This window comes from Hordeum vulgare, chromosome 3H (assembly GCF_904849725.1).
Source record: "Hordeum vulgare subsp. vulgare chromosome 3H, MorexV3_pseudomolecules_assembly, whole genome shotgun sequence".
Classification (NCBI taxonomy): domain Eukaryota; kingdom Viridiplantae; phylum Streptophyta; class Magnoliopsida; order Poales; family Poaceae; genus Hordeum; species Hordeum vulgare.
The window spans coordinates 18,771,115-18,787,414 of NC_058520.1; the positions used below are offsets into that span (position 1 = coordinate 18,771,115).

Sequence of the window (16,300 nt, forward strand, 5' to 3'; positions counted from 1 at the left end):
GGGTGATACGTCCATTATGCATCATGAATTATTATTGATATATATATATATATATATATATGCTATTATTATCCAGTATATATGCCTCTTCCCTCTGAATTTGAAAGGTACAACACAGAGAGGGAAATTGTCGAAAACTATAATTCTGGACCTGAAAAACAAGAAAAGGGTGAAAAATCACTGGACTCCGAATGACCTGAAATTTCATGGAGTTTATGGAATATATATGAACTATTGGGCCAAAAATACCACGGGCGGGGCCACCTGCTGGGCACGAGCTAACAGGGCACGACCACCCCTGGTCGCGCTCTATTGCCTGGTGGTGGCCTAGCAGGCCTCCCCAACCCCCTCTTCTCCTATATGGTGTGTTTTGGCCTAAAAAAATCATAAACATACTTTCGGGACGAATCGCTGCTGTATCGAGGCAGAAACCTATGCAGAGACCCTTTTGCTCTTCGACAGAGAGATTCTGCCGGGAGAAATCCTTTCCGGGAGGGGGAGATCGAAGCCATCATCATCACCAACGCTTTCTCCTTTGTGGAAGGACCAATCTTCATCAACATCTTCACCAACACCATCTCATCTCCAACCCTAGCTCATCTCTTGTATTCAATCTTTGTCTCAAAACTTCAGATTGGTACCTGTGGGTAACTAGTTATGTTGAATACATCTCGTAGTTGATGCTTGTTGGATTACTTGGTGAAAGATATTATGTTCAAATCCTTGATCACCATTATTACACCTCTGGTCTTGAACATGTCGATGAGGAGTGAGTAGTTGATATTGTTCCTTAGGACATGGGAGAAGTCTTGTTATAAGTAATGATGTGAAGTTGGTATTCGTTTGATACTTTGATGATGTTTATGTTTTTGCTTCTCTTAGTGGTGTCGTGTGAACGTCGACTACACGACACTTTATCATGAACCCCAGTTTATGTGTTGCTTCGTAAGAGGCTGATTTAGATCCACATGTTTCATGCTATGGTTAAAGTTATCTTAATTTTTCTTTCGTAGTTGCGGATGCTTGCGAGAGGGGGTAATCATAAGTGGGTTGCTTGTTCAAGTAAGAACATCACTTTAGCACCGGTCCACCCACATATCAAATTATCAATGTAACAAACGCAAATCAACTCAACATGATGAACATGACTAGATAGAAATTTCCATGTGTTCTCAGGAGCGTTTGCTTTATATAAGAGTATTTTTCGGCCTGTCCTTTGCTATAAAAAGGATCGAACTACCTTGTTGCACACTTGCTACTATTGTTACTTGTCACTTGTTACGAATTATCTTGCTACAAAACAATTTATCACTGTTACTTACAGAACTTGCAGAGAATATCTTGCTGAAAACCACTTGTCATTTTCTTGTGTTCGACACTCTTACTTATCGAAAGTACTAATATTCATCCCCTATACTTGTGGGTCATCAAGACTCTTTTCTGACGTCGTTGTCGGGAAGTGAAGCGCCTTTGGTAAGTGAAAATTGATAAAAAAAACATTTTCGGTACGTGCTGAAAGTTACTGTTGCTTGTTATTATGGACGATCACCCTTTGAATGGCTTGTTCGGGGCATATTCATCTCGAACGGAAGTTAAAAATGTTTCTCCTCAACCTATTGAACCTACTGAAAATATTTATTAGGAGATTCCTTTGGATATGTTAGATAAGCTAATAGCAACCTTATGATGGTACAACTCATCCTGATTATCACCTAATATACGTCGATGAAGTTTGTGGATTATTTAAGCTTTCATGTTTAGCATGACGACTTTTCAAACCATCTACTACAACAAGTTTGGTCCCGCTCAAGTGTGAAAGTGGTGATGACGGTAGTGCGCCTTGGGCTCGCTCAAGTACTTGTAGTCGGGCTAGGTGGTCTAAGGACATGGATACATTTTTTATTATTTTTGTGTTATGTGTACTGTCATGCTATGATGAATAGATAAAAAGTTCTCTCACAAAAAAAAACACAGAAGAAATCCTAAGTATTCTAACCATAGAAAATCCTGTAAAATTTATTTCAATCAAAGGAGACCTTACTCTATGGTAAACGTTTACCACCCGCGCGCCGGCAGAAACCTTACGCCGGACGCACGTGCGCGGTTGGATAAGAAAATGCTTCGGCGCTTCGTGGCCGCATATTAACGTGGGTCCACCTGCTTTTTTCTTCCCGTTCCCCATCCTCCCTCACCACTCCTCTTTTTCGTTGTGTTCGTTGTGCCGTCGATGAGGGCCGCCCCACCTCTCCCTTTCCCTCTCCCAGAAGATATATGGCAGCGAGGTTGCTGGCCGGAGTTTGCATCGCGGGCGAGGTTGCGAAGCCAAAGCTGCAAGTTCATGCGTCAAAGCTACACCCCCCTGAAAAAGCTACAACCAGCATCGCTTTTTTGCAACCGACGACGAAAAAAAGCTTCAAACCGGCGATCAAAAATGCTACAACCGGCATTATCGAAAGATTCAACCAGAGACGAGGGGAATCAAAGGCCATCCACCACGCAAAACGCGAATGCTGCAACCGATGATGAAAAAAGTTTCAACCGGCTAGGAAAAAAGCTTCAATCGACGATATGAAAAGCTTCAACCAATGAAAGCGAAACACAAAAAGCTGCAATCATTGACACAAAAGCTTCAACCATATGTTTGAAAAGCTTCAACCACAGACCAACGAGGAAAGCCTGTCATTTTTGCTACAACCAGCAAAAAGCTTCAAGCGACATATAAAAATCTTCAACCGTTGTGGAAAAAGCTTCAACCGTTGATGGAAAAAGCTTCAACCGTTGATGTTCAACTCGTGAAAATAGCTTCAACCACAGTGAATAAAGCTTCAAACGATACAACATACCGATGATGATGGGAGCAGTGACACCGGGGAGCTGCAGATCGACGGCATGGCGGTGCTACATCTCAGAGAAGAAAAAGCTTCAAGCGACACACGGAGTTGCAACCTGGAGGGCGCAACTATTGCATGGGGGTAGAGCTGGGGATGAGGGGCGGCGGCCGGCGATGCGGACGGCCAACGAGGGTGCGGGCGGCGGCCGGCGATGCGGACGGCCAACGAGGGTGCTGACCGGCAAGGAGGACATCTGCCGAGGGCGCCGACCGGCGAAAAGGACGCTGCGGTCGTGCTTCAAGCGCGGGGCAGGGGTGTCGGCGGTGCTCGGGGCATTGACTCGCGAGGGAGGACGAAACGGTAAACAAATCTGATGGTATTTAATCGTTGTATCAAACGGTTGGGGTCCGATTGGCAAAAGCTAGCGCCGGTCCGCCGACGCCTAGCACTGCCCTTACTCTATTGACCGGTAGCTATGCGGTTCCAGGTAGAGCACCACAACATCTCTAACCGATCTTCTAAAAATCTCTAGAGGAGGAAAATAGGCAAGTATCAAACCGATCCCTTAAACAGTTAGAGAAGGATAATTGTACTCCTCTTAAGTTTACTCCGACTCCCAACTCTTCTCCAATTTAGTACTATGTGACATCGCTCCTTAAAAGATTTTCCCTCGTTCGCCACCGCGAACCCACGTTGTCGACCGGGAAATCATGGAATCCTCAACGCCCCTCGCAACTTCGACGACCCTTGCCGGGGCTGTAATGTCATCGGCGGCGAGGATCTTCATAAAATCATGTTGTTCATCCTCCCACACTCTCTTGTGACCCACACGTGATCGTTTGCGCCTGCCACATGCTGTCATTGCCTTGGCCTTGTGCATATGCGTGCTGATGAAAATACCATGTTCGACTATGACTTATAAGTTTCTTTAGGCACACAAGTTTCTGCACAAGTCCATTAAATGGTAAGTACTCCAAGTTCCACAAATGGTATAGGACAAGAAGATGAACACATTAAGACACACATATATCAACTATTGTATCACCCCAAGTTCCGCAAACAAACAAGCCCCTTTCTACATTCAACAACCACATGCTCATATTATTATTATTATTGTAATTATAAAATGCCATTTAAAAGTACCTGACAAAATAAATGATTACGAACATCAGTTCAGCAAAGTTTTGTCCACTACAATAATTTTTGTAATAAAAATAAGAAGTAGCCGCAGACATGTAAGGCTTGTAAGAACCTCTCAAGCACAACGTTCTTGTGCGACTCTTATGTTCATGAGATGACTCTTGAACAGATAGTACCACACCCATTAGATATGCCAAATAAATCAAGTCCATGAATTATATTAAGAGGAGTTGAAGAAAAGCAACACACAATCATTCGAAATGAGATCAGGTTCTTAGAGTCATTTTTGCACTATTTGTACTACAGTTTTAATCGAGTTTTCTGTGATATTTTGGTTTTCCTTTTCCAGTTCCTTTCTTTCTTTGGTTTTGTGTTTCTTTCTTCGATTTCCAATTTTTTTTGTTTCTTTCTTTGGTTTCATTGTTTTCCTTTTTATCTTGTAACACATGTCTACATTGTTCATAACCGTTGTACATTTTTTGTATATTACCAGTAATATTTTTGCTGTGCTCAGTTAGCATTTATCAAATACATGATTAACATTGTTGCAAAATATATGGTTTTCCTCTGATTTTATCATACGCATTGTACATTTTTCATATTTATCTAAAACATTTTTATATACATTTAGCATTTTTAAATTTATGATTCACATTTTCAGAAATACTTGTTTTGAACGTTTTTGTAAATACTCCCTCCGTCCCAAAATAAGTGTCTTAGGCTCAATATAATTTTGTACTAGAGGTAATACAAAGCTGAGACATTTATTCACATTTCAGACATTTATTTACATTTTCTACACTACATTTACTAATTTGTTTTCATAATACATGTATTTTATTTTTCATTCAGAATATTAAAAAAAGAAGCGTGACGTCTGCGTGACAGGACCATGTTGTAACTGGGCGGGCCCACTACCAGCTAGTAGTAGTTGCAGGCGACGCTAGCGTGTGGCTCGCTGCGGGCGTCGCATAGCCGCGCCCGCCGTCGTGTCTCTCCCTCCCGCGCGCGACACGCCGCCGTGCGCCGTCGCCGCCTCCGTTCTCGGCCGTCTCCCGCGGCGCTAGCAGCCCCGGATCACCACTCTCCTTCCACCCCCAGCGGCGGCTCGTCGTTCCTCCCTCGCGCCGAGGGTTCCTTCGACGCGACCCTCTCCCAGCCAGTCCAAGCCGGCACAGGTGGTGGTAACAACGGCGGACGGAGGACGCTGCCTCTTCGTTCCACGAGGCGGCACAAGGAAGAACGGCGGTTTCCTGCCACCTCCATCCATCCCCGCATCATATATACTCCAGGTACACAAGCTTGGTCGATTGATTGATACAGACAAAATTGATATGTTGTGGGGATCCAAGAAGCTCCTGCTCCATGAGCTCCATGCCCCAATCCGAATATCCAGCATGTCATCAAAGAAAAATCTCTCACAGCGACAATTGGATGTGGCTTTGCGTTCTTTTAGCAGGAGGTCTGTACAAGTCATCCGTGTACAAGTCCAAGTGATAGTTCATGGCTGCTTGTTTTGCAACAAAGCTCTTATGTTGGGTTTGCTCCAAGAAACGAGGAGACAAGGGGAATAATACCATGGGAGTCGTGCATCCTCAAGGAAGTGCACCTGATTCATAAGCTGTAGGTAGTGATTGCCATCCTTATCTCTGTAAAAGTTGAAGATGATTTCTTTGCAGCTTTAGATTACTTGAGCTAGGGGCGATGTACCAGTTATGTTATCGAACTTGAAAAATATTCATATGTCGTGTTGCCTGATACCAAATTTCTTCTGCACTATTTGTTTTTTCTATGCAATCTGTTGAGACTTACTGGAGCAAACATCCAATTTCCATGTGTTGTTAGTGCTACCGGTGTCTGTTTTCACTTTTCACATGGAGATTTCCGAGAAATCCGTGGGAAAATGCTTGCGCTGTTTGAGAGAAATCCAGCTTCAGTATCAAAGAGATGAGGTGTACACTTGGACTAACATGATTCTCATTGGTAGCTACTGATTTGTTGTCTGTTCAGTTTATCGTATGAGTTACCTTTCCAGCTACAGCATCAATCCAGAGGTAGCGTCAAACTGTTGAGTGCGATTGTTTTGATGGAGCCTTGGAATTCCTTGAATATGTTTTTGGTAAGTGCTGTTGAGTTCATTCCTGCTCTGCTATTTGTTATGCTGTTGATAACATATATAACCCACAGTTGATTATAAAAAATATTAACCAAATTCAGATTTGTTCCTACAGTAAGTGTGGGTTTGCAACTGTGATCATAAATCATATTCGTACCAGTGTATCTATTTTTCTATACATTTTCTTGCTTGCCCTTCCTGTATAGTCTGTCGAGCATCTGTGTAACTTGGCTCCCCTTTTAGGGGCTGCAAGCTAGGCCTATCCAGAACAGGTATGGATAAATACAAGCACATCACTGAGGTGAACACATATGGATAAGGCATATGGTTCTTATGTAGAATAAAATGTTGCACTCACATTATTCAAAACAGTACTAATGCAAGGACCATCTAAACAAGTCATTTTTCAGGAAAAGAACAGCAAACAAATGCACCATTGAAAAGTAGTAACGATATACCAGGTGGAGTAGACAAATTGGCTAGCATGGTTTGGTCCAAGGGTGACAGATAATGGACCTTATTAACGAGCATGTTAAACTAGGTAGGTAGATAAGACGACAACAACGAAGCTGCAACCGGATGACGTGATAGAAACATGTTATAGGTTGGTCGACGAGCCGCCTCTCTGTCACTCAGGGACATCACCTTTATTACCATCAAATTGGGTGGGTTTGCTTGAGCCATCCGATTTGCTATTATTTCTGTTGTTTTTCACCTGCTGAGTATCAGGGGAGGTTTGTTCCCGAGACTCTACTAAATCTTGTCCTTGAGTTCTCCCAGGTTTCTCGGTTCCAGACACCGGCGGTGCAGCTTCAGAACCTTGCTTCCCAATGCCTTGCGGTGATGTAATGGACTTGTCACTTTGCAACTGTTGTTGTCTCATGCTCTTCTCAGGGGCTGATGATGGCATTTCTCTGGATGTTTCTGAGCTGCGATAATATAATGTTTCATCTGTTTGCTTGCTAATATCCTTGGAAGATATCGGCTTACTCCCAGAACTATTGGGAGCTCTCCCACCAGGCTGCACATCAGGTGCCACTGTGGCGGTTTGACGGGCTTCATCAATGCCAGTCTTCTCGTTCCTTCTATCTGCAAAAGAAGACGCTGCTGGAGCTTGGTCTGAAAGTTGGTCTGCAATATGATACCAATAATCCCACAATCAGTCCACAGAGTACGACGTAGATTATACTGGTTCATGTAGAGGATTTCTCTCATTAGCACATGGCCCAGGGATGTGAAACATGGCTTTAGACTATGAATCAGCTATTCTAATTGGGACTGAGTTATAATCTATAACCGCAACTGGTCCAATGTTAAGCATTCTAGTAATATGAGATATGATGAATGGTTCTATGAGGGTTGAGAATGCTGAACCGTCGAATAAAAGCAGCCTTTTCGTATTATGTATCAGGTGTGTATCAGATGGTTGGTGCATGAAACTATGTTAACATTTGGAACTAGTATTATCTGGAAGACCTTTGGTGCCTGGTTTGAGGTAACTATTTGATGCCTACTGCGGTAGTCAGTACTTTACCTGTTGCGGTAGCCGTTTGACGTTGAGTTCCAGGAGTTGATGCTAGTCTCTTTGGCGTAGTAGATATACCTCTTGGATCGGCAATTGAGGGTTTGACTGCCTCATTTTCCCCAGGAGCATCAGATGCTGGTGCTTGCAGTGGTGCTGGTGGTGTTGCGCTTTCACCAGGTGGTGATTGGCTTGGCATCTGTGGGGATGATTGTCGCTCATTGGCGGATGGTGATTTTCGTGGCGGACTGGCACCACGATCATCCCCAGCCACCCCTCCTTTCGGCGGTGAAGTTGCTCTCCTTTCATCAGCTGTGACTGGAGTGCGAGGATCTCTTGCGCCGTCTGCCTGTACCGGAGGGGGTTGCATATCTGTCGACTGTGGTTTGAGTACTGCTGGATCACTTTCCTCAAGCATTTTTCTGAGCCTCTTAGTTGAGAACCGGTCATCTTCATTATTGGCACCCTCTTTCATTGGTGCCGAGTCAGATGGTTTCGGATCAGCTGACGGTGCTTGAGGGGTATTCTGAGAACCCGGCGGCAGTTCCCTGGTTAGTGCTGTTGCAGCCCTCTTCTGATCAGCCTCTCTACCTTCTTTGGTGCTGTCTTTGGCACCACGGCTTCTAGCTTGCGGCGCAGTTTCGTTCTGAATGTCTCTGAATGCCACATGCTTTGGCAAATGAGCAGCATCCTTTTGATCAGCCGCGGCCTTCTTCGCTTGCTCAGAGGGCTGTTGCGAATATGGAGTTTTGTCGGTGGGTTTGCGGGCTTCTTGCGAAAGCATAGGTTTGCTAAGGGTTGCTGCCTCATCATCAGAGAGATGGAGCTTATCAGGAGCTTTTTTGGATGATCCTTGGCTGGGTCTGGTTGGAGATGAGGCATCTTTGGAGGTGGGTTTGTCGGCATCAGTTCTCTGAGACATTTTGGTGGTGCTAGGAGGGGCAGCTGGGGTAAAGAAGTTACTAGTAGTTGTTTCAACACTGCTAGCAGCTGGTTTCTTCTGAGTGGTGGGATTTCTTTGCTTTGACTTTGCTGGTGTTTTCTCAGTGGTAGGAAAGAAGTTACTTTCTTTCATTTTGCCAGGTGAATTTGGGCCATGAGAGGTTGTTTCTGCGGGAAGAGGTTGAACTGTGAAAGATGAGGATGATATTGTACCGCTGCCAGGCGGCGGAACCAGGATCGTCCTCGACTCCATGCCTGCCTGCTTTCGAGGGTCTATGCGGATGGTGCGGCCGCCATATGCTGCCGGTGGTTCCGGGCCTTCCGGCTGCCACTGCCACTGCTGCTCCAGCTGCTGCTGCTGCTCAAGTTCCTCCATTTGGTACTGCTCCTCCACGTCCTGCATATCCCTCACCACCTGCTGCCAAGAGTCCCGTCCAGAGATCGCATTCCACCACCTCTGCACGTTCTTCCTCGAGTCATACAGGTAGGCGAACTCGTCGGACGTCACTATGTGATGGGTGTTTGGCAGGTGAACAAGGTCGGCAAGAGTGAACTTGTTCCCAGCAAGGAACTCGCTCTCGCCAAGCCTTTGCTCGTAAACCTCCAGGACTTCCTCCAGCTTCCGCTTCTCCCTGTCGATGTCGCTCGTGTCCTCGTCGGGGAAAGGGAAGGCCAGGTGGCAGAACAATGCCCGGCTCGGAGGATCGAAGGCGTGCTCCTCGTGCCGGAGCCATTGCTCGATGGAAGCCCTCTCCAGGACATCCTTCCCCAGGAGGAAAGGATACCCACGCTGCTCGTAGGTTTCTGCTATGTAGCGGCAGATTGCTCTCGACTCTGCAGTTTGGAAGATGGATTAGTGCTGTATTCTGGATTTCTGATCGAAGTTGCATCATTAATTATTCTGGTTACTGAGTATCTATTACTGTAGAAAAGTCCTGCATAAACTTTACAGTAAAAACTGAGATAGTGTAGTTATAAATTCTTAGCGTCCCTCTCATTTTAAACTTGCTAGCAAAATTGTGAAAACATGATATACTTGTATTTGAAATGTTAATTATTTTTCCAATGTTGCTACTGAAGAGCTTCATGAAGCTATTCATTTCCGTAGCATGTTTACAAGATAATCCTGATAGTGTTGCATTTCATATTTTCATTTACAAACCATGATGATGGAGCAATTTGAGGCTAATGCTGCTTGCAATATTTTCTTTAGCCAAGAGAAAGCTTTATTGATTACCAATAAAGTTATCATAATCGTTTTGAAGAAGCATTGACACACACGCTAGGAATCTATTAAGTATAATATCCCCTGCTACATCCTGCTTCACTACTTTAGATATTGATGAGCAGGAATACACTGGTATGCACGAACTATTGATGTGGAGGAAATCCTGACTACTTTCACTCCAACTTGCACACAGAAATGAGAGGGGTTGTTGCTTTGGAAACCAGAATGCTAAAGAAATATATAAGCAGCTAAGCATGTTATATTGCCAGCCATGAACCCCGTATCAAAACCTTCTTAGATCTCAAACTATTGTTTGTTATGTCAATTCTATTTATTTTTTGAACTTTTTTTTTTGCAGGGCTGATTCACAAGGTATAACCTGAATTTATCTCACCGGGTTCAGGTGGATGTTTTTACATCAACTTTTCCTAGCTACAACTACAAGGCATTCATTTTGAGAGTCTTGAGACAGAAGGCTATATCTCATTCGAGTGAGCGTGTATATAACTTGTAAACAAACCAGTTTTCTTGTAACCAAGCATGCTTAGCAACAACTAATCATGGAGTGCATATCAACGAATTAAAATGGCTGAAGTATGCAACAAGCAGTGTTACCTTGTCGAAATGTGGGTCCGTCGTAGAATGGAACCGGAACACTCCTCATTGACTGCAGAGGCAGGGAAGAAAACCAGAAGTTGACATGAGATCAACGTGTACAGATTCAAGAAACTGCTGCTTCTACAATCTGGGTATGCCACAGAAACCAAGAGAGCAAGTACCTGGAGCCTGAGTATGTCCTTGTAGGAATCTTTGACGGTTTCAAACTCGATGTTTTTCTCGTACAGGCAAGCAAGCACCCTCGACACATCGGGCAGGATCATGGACTTCTCATGGTACACCTTCACAAGAGGAGCCCCCGCGCCGGTGCCGAGCCCCGCCATGGTGGCCAGAGCTCTGTCTCTCTCTCCTCTGGTTGAAGAAGTGAAGCCGGAGGTGTATGCAGGTGAGGTGAGTACTGTAAGCCCGCCTCCATTTTTTTAATATAAGAAGGTCACCATCGTCTGCCTCCATGAAGAAGCAAAGACAAGATGCTTAAAGTGAGAACCAAGGGGGCGAGTGGAGTGTATGGGACGACAGAATTGGATAGAGGCAGAGATAAAGAAAAGGAAAAAAAAAGAACAAAGTAGAGATGAAAGCAAAAGGCGAAAGCGAAGTAAATCTGGATTCCGGTTTCGATTTTCGACCTTGTGTTCTTTAGGCGGTTGCTTGCCATCACGAGGTCGCATCATCAGGATTGCGAAGGCACCTCAATTTATCTGTTTAAAGGGGGAAAAAGGGTGGAAAACCAAAGTCGAAAGCTGTTCCTTGGACGCTGCCTCTTTGAGTAACCAAATCGATCGACGGGGGAACGCCTCAAATGAAGTAAGGGACGCTGTTCTGTTTGCTCGGTTATGTCTCGCTTTACTCATTCCTTGGCCCTTTAACCAAAGGAGATGCGGAGCACGGAGGTTTTGTCTATGAATGCAAGTTTAGCATCAGATTCAGACCTGTATGGCCCCTTGCTTGTACCGGCCTTCCTCCCATTCTACCAGACAAACGGGATGAGTGATGGGCATCCAGGGCGCCTTTGTCGTTTGTACCACCAGACTGGCCGACAGGGGATACCTTAGTGAATTGCCAATCACAGGCCATCTAAGAAGCGTAGGTGTGCGATTCGCAAAAAAAGAAAAGAAGCGTAGGTGTGCGCGTTAGGGTTTCCTTTTCTAGAACAGTGCATAGTATACTTCCTCCGTCTGGAAATATTTATCGGAGGAATGGATGTATGTAGACGTAATTTAGTTCTGGATACACCCATTTCTATACATTTCTGCAACAAGTGTATCTAGAGAGAGAGGGAGTATAAAGTGAATGCATGCGCAGCAATGTAGGTAAAATCATCTGCTTTCGAAATGCGTGTAATTTTTGTGGAGTGAATTGGGTATTGAGTGTTTATTTTGTGTGTGTGTGGAGCAGAACCGGGACGTGTTAGAATGGAATGAAGCATAATAGATTGTTGCTTAAGTAAATTATTTAGTACTCAGAATGTTTGCAGTCCTACTGGAGTGATGGGGTTCTTGTTTTCTGTCACTGATAAATTTCCTCTGTTTGCTGTTGTAGCTTATTTCAAGGTATAACTAAAACTACCACAGATGATATTCCTTTTCCTTCTTTTTTCGTGATTTAACATCTGGAGGCCGACCCTTTGTTTTTCTCTTATGTCCTTGCACAATGTGGTATACAGCATGTCTTCCTGAAGCTTCTGTTGTGAGCTCAAGCTCTCTTGTAGATTCTGAGTGGGCACTCTTTGTACTTGTCGAGGATTTCGTGCGTCACAAGTGCAGAATTCTTTGAACTCTTCTCAACCTGTGACCTGTCACTTTTCAGCAGCGAGTGTTATCATCTTAGTTGTGTGTACACTGTGTTACTCTTGTGAGTGTATGCTACACCGTGTTACTTTAGAGCATCTACAGCCGAACCTTGCAAATCCGGGCTAACGTCCGCGAGCGCGTCTGGACGCATCTGGACGCGTTCGCGGACACTGATCGGCCACGCCTTAAATTTTTCTCTTCACATCTAACTCTCTCATATTTCATCCCTCGTATCCATACAAAAGCATGCATAATATATCCTACGCACTAACTACCGTACTACGTTTTTTCTCGTCAGAGATGGCCTGAGCCGCTTGCGCCGCCTCCTGCATCGCCCGCGCTTCCATCATCCGACGCCTAACCACCGAAGCCGACTCCGAGCGAATGGAATTGAGGATGGCCAGCTGCTCCGGCCACATATCGACGACCGCCAGCGCCTCCTCCTCCCGCGCATGCATTTGGCTCCTCCTCGGGCTCCTCCCCCATCTCCTCCCCCTCCTCGAAATCCTCCTCTGGTTCCAGAGGTAGTCGCGCTTCCCTTCGGATTCAGACCTGCTGAAGGAGGAAGAGACGATGCTGGATCGTGTAATGCCAGCGGCGTGGTGGCATGGCTGACGGGCTCGAAGAGGAAAGTTCTCGGGTGGTGGCGGAGAGAGGGAGGAGGCGGACGTGCTAGGGTTGGGGGGCGCCGACCGGCTTAAATAGCTGGCCCCGACCTCTCGGGCGGGGAGCCGGCACGGCGCCACGCGACTTTCACACGACATCGACACTCAAGGCGCCCGTTGAACCATCGGGTTTCCCGACGAGTCCGCGTGAGGTTAAGCCATCAGTCCGACGTGACGGACGTGCCCATACGCTCCCGGGCTCCCCCGTATCCGGCCCTTATTTGGGCTGGAAATGAAGGTGTCGGTCAGCCCGAACGTTTGAGGCCGGTTTGAGAGGCCCGTCCGGATCAAATTTTATTAATCAAGGAGTAACCGGGCGGCCTGTCCGGATGTTCGAGGAGGGTTTAAGGGGTCTGGTTGTAGATGCTCTTAGAGCCCCCGCTCCTAGTCCTTGTTACATGCTGAATATGCTACCGAACAACATTGAGTAGATCACATGACTGTTTATCTCTTTGAAATACTTTCTTATTTTGTTTTGAAAAAATGTTACATTCATTGACCTACATGTAATGCACGATCTAAATGTTGTATTCGGCGAGATTTCAGAACCAGGCAACTTTGTGAGACATGTAGATCCATTAATTACCCCATTGAAGTTCTTAGAGCATCTTCAATAGCTTGTGTATGTAGACATGTATGCTAGTTTTCCATAACGTGAGCCCAAAACCAGCATCCAGCACCTCGTGTAAATGAGTGTCCAAATATGCACATCGTCCAAATTGCCCTCCATGATGTCCAGGCCTGTCGCGCCACACCACTCCATCCCGAGGTGAGGTATCCTCTTTTTCTCATGGAGTGAGAGGGATGAGAAGAGAAGCCTGCCATTGTGGATCTGGTCGTCGCCGCCACCGTGTTTGGGCCGAAGGAGGGGCGCGTCGGTGGGGGTTGCAGTCGAGGCACGGGCCGCCACCTCGTCTGGGTGGAGGGAGGGGCGCAGCGCGGGGGGTTGGAGTCGAGGGAAGGGTCGCCGCGTATCGGTCGCCGCTGCCGCTGTCGTTTCTGTTGCTCGAAGGTTGGGGTCGAGGGCGGGATTTGTTGTCCGTGTGTGGCTGGTTCTGTTGATTGGGGAAGACTGAAGAAAATCACACCTCTGCTGCTAAATATGTGTGGCTGGTCCTGGACACATCTGCTGCTAAATATGTGTGCATGCTGAATTTGTTGCTCAAGCTATTTATCCAACACATTGTTGATGATTTTGTTGATATTATTGCTGCTAGTTAGATGATGTATTGTCATATCAATTTTTTTGCAGATAGAAGGATATATACCATTTGCAAGGTAGTACCCCATTGTGTAGGGATGACCATATATTGATGGTATAATTCACTTTTGGAGCTTCATCTTCGGTTAGCTTTGCAAACACAAGTGAACATTGAAAAACATTTATGTCATTGAGAGACCCTGATAAATTAAAGAATGCATGTCAAATTTAAAGATCCTTCGAAGCAACTGCCTTCAGAATCATTGTGGGCTTATACACATGACCTTTATTCATGCATGCCATGCCATTTTTAGGGAATTTTTTTCAAATCCAATGCATGCAATCTATACACCCTAACATATAAGGAAAACCTTTTTGCTCCCCTATGTCAAGTAACCTAGCAGTATCTTCTTCATTTGGAGATCTCAGATACTACTCCCCCAAAGACTTTATAATAGTTATCACAAACTTTTGGCAAGATGCTAGACTAGTAGATTCTTCGGAGCGACAATACTCATCCGTGGCATCAGCGACATAACCATAAGTTAGTAGTCGCATTGTGGCTGTCATCTTTTGCAGAGGATGCAACTCAAGAGCTCCAACATAATTTCTTTTTTGCTCAAAATAACTATCATGCTCAAGTACTACTTCAGCTATGCGATTAAGAAAATTACAAGACATTCTATACATGTGCAGATAAACAAATATGAGATAGGGAGATACAAACAGGCCAATAGAGAATAATGTAGTAATACTAACCTTCGACGAAAATAACTTTCGAGAAATGTTGGATTTTCTTTGAAGTAGTCGTCCCAGAGTAGAACGAATCTGGCATCTCTTTCGCGATACAAATATTGTCGCCCCAGCATGGAACCGCCATGACGTCGAGCACTCGCCTCCTCTTCCTCCTCGCACTCCGCAAATGCTGCAAGAATTAGCTCGTCGTCGTTCGATGAAGACCACGACGACAAATGCATGAGCATATATAAAATGAATCATGTTTCACTCATTGTGTTGTAGGATAAAAGACATGTGTGGAGTTGAAAGAGAGATCAAAGAAGTACAAGATGACATGATTTTAGAGAGGTGAGAATAGGTGGTATATATAGGCATGTAATATAGCCGTTCAAATAGAGACGTTGGAAAAATAGCCATTAGAATAGAATCGTTGGAATAAAACAGTTGAATTGGTAGTTGTAAAATAATATTAAAATATAGAAGAGAGAATATAGACATTCTATATATAGACGTTCTACTGTAAAATTGAACGTGTATATGAGGGATTTTTTAGATCATTGTCTATGTAAATATATAGACATTCAAATATACACTGTTATTGGAGATGCTATTATCATTGTAAACAAAGTGTACTGCGAGTTGTTAAACCGTTGAAGGAGCTGTTGACTGGCATAATGGATGTCATGATTGGGGTGAGGTGGGATAACAGGAGAGGGGATACACACATGTTGGAAGCAGGGAGAGATGATAATGACGATGATACCGAAGACACATAACCGGATACCAACAAGAAAGCACTCCCTTCGTCTTAAAAAATACCCTCTCCTGACCCTGATACCAACAAGAAAGCACTCCCTTCGTCTTAAAAAATACCTTGAAATATGATTTTTTTTAAATCATGACCTGAAACGATGAATAGTATGTGTTAAAAAGCTCCAGATTTGTGTTTTTTATACATCCCTCATTTTAACGTATTTTTTTCTAAAAATTTACACACATGTGTGTTATGCCTTCACTTATCTCTGTATTTGTTTTCAGAATTTTTTGAAATGTAAAATTATGAATTTTCATGAAATTTGAATTTCAAATTTAAAGGCCTCCATGAAGGCCGAGCTCCAAAAGCAATTTATAAAAGTTGAGTCATTTATTTTGGAATGAAAGGAGTAATTTTCTTCAACTGTATCCTTCGTTCCTCATCTTAATTTCTTGTAGTGCCTGACAGAGATATTTTGTATGCACCTTTTTCCCCATAGAATATTCTCACATACGGATATTTTCCTTAGCTTTGCTGCAAGGACAGAGGAATATGTTCTTCCCTAAGCCTCCACCCCCGGAGCACACTAATTTTCGTTGCCTTAGATGGGCTCATGTCTCGTTGTTGCTCTATACATGCATACAATGTTGGTTGATATGGTTCTACAGAAAACGCACACGCTACGTAAGTCTTGAAATGTCACTCTGCAAAACTCTGCTGTTAAGTAATGTAATTAAGAAACTGTAGGCAACGAA

At 44.4% G+C, this 16,300-nt stretch overlaps 1 protein-coding gene and 1 long non-coding RNA gene across 3 annotated transcripts; one reads left to right on the forward strand and one right to left on the reverse strand.

The window, feature by feature from the left end:
- Positions 1-4,982: 4,982 nt before the first annotated feature.
- Positions 4,983-5,736, forward strand: LOC123442617. The gene is made up of 2 exons (XR_006630494.1): positions 4,983-5,263; positions 5,428-5,736. It is a non-coding gene; the product is annotated as an uncharacterized LOC123442617 (long non-coding RNA).
- A 699-nt stretch (positions 5,737-6,435) lies between these two features.
- LOC123442619 (nascent polypeptide-associated complex subunit alpha, muscle-specific form-like) lies at positions 6,436-10,934 on the reverse strand. 2 transcript variants are annotated; one of them, XM_045118709.1, is made up of 4 exons: positions 10,559-10,934; positions 10,395-10,446; positions 7,622-9,385; positions 6,436-7,176 (listed from the first exon to the last, which is right to left on the reverse strand). In XM_045118709.1, the coding sequence occupies exons 1-4, from the start codon at positions 10,718-10,720 to the stop codon at positions 6,716-6,718; spliced, it is 2,439 nt and encodes an 812-aa protein (XP_044974644.1). In that variant the 5' UTR covers positions 10,721-10,934; the 3' UTR covers positions 6,436-6,715. The 2 variants fall into 2 exon arrangements, with proteins under 2 accessions (XP_044974644.1, XP_044974643.1); XM_045118708.1 differs by having other exon boundaries at positions 6,436-7,218; positions 10,559-10,932.
- Positions 10,935-16,300: the final 5,366 nt, after the last annotated feature.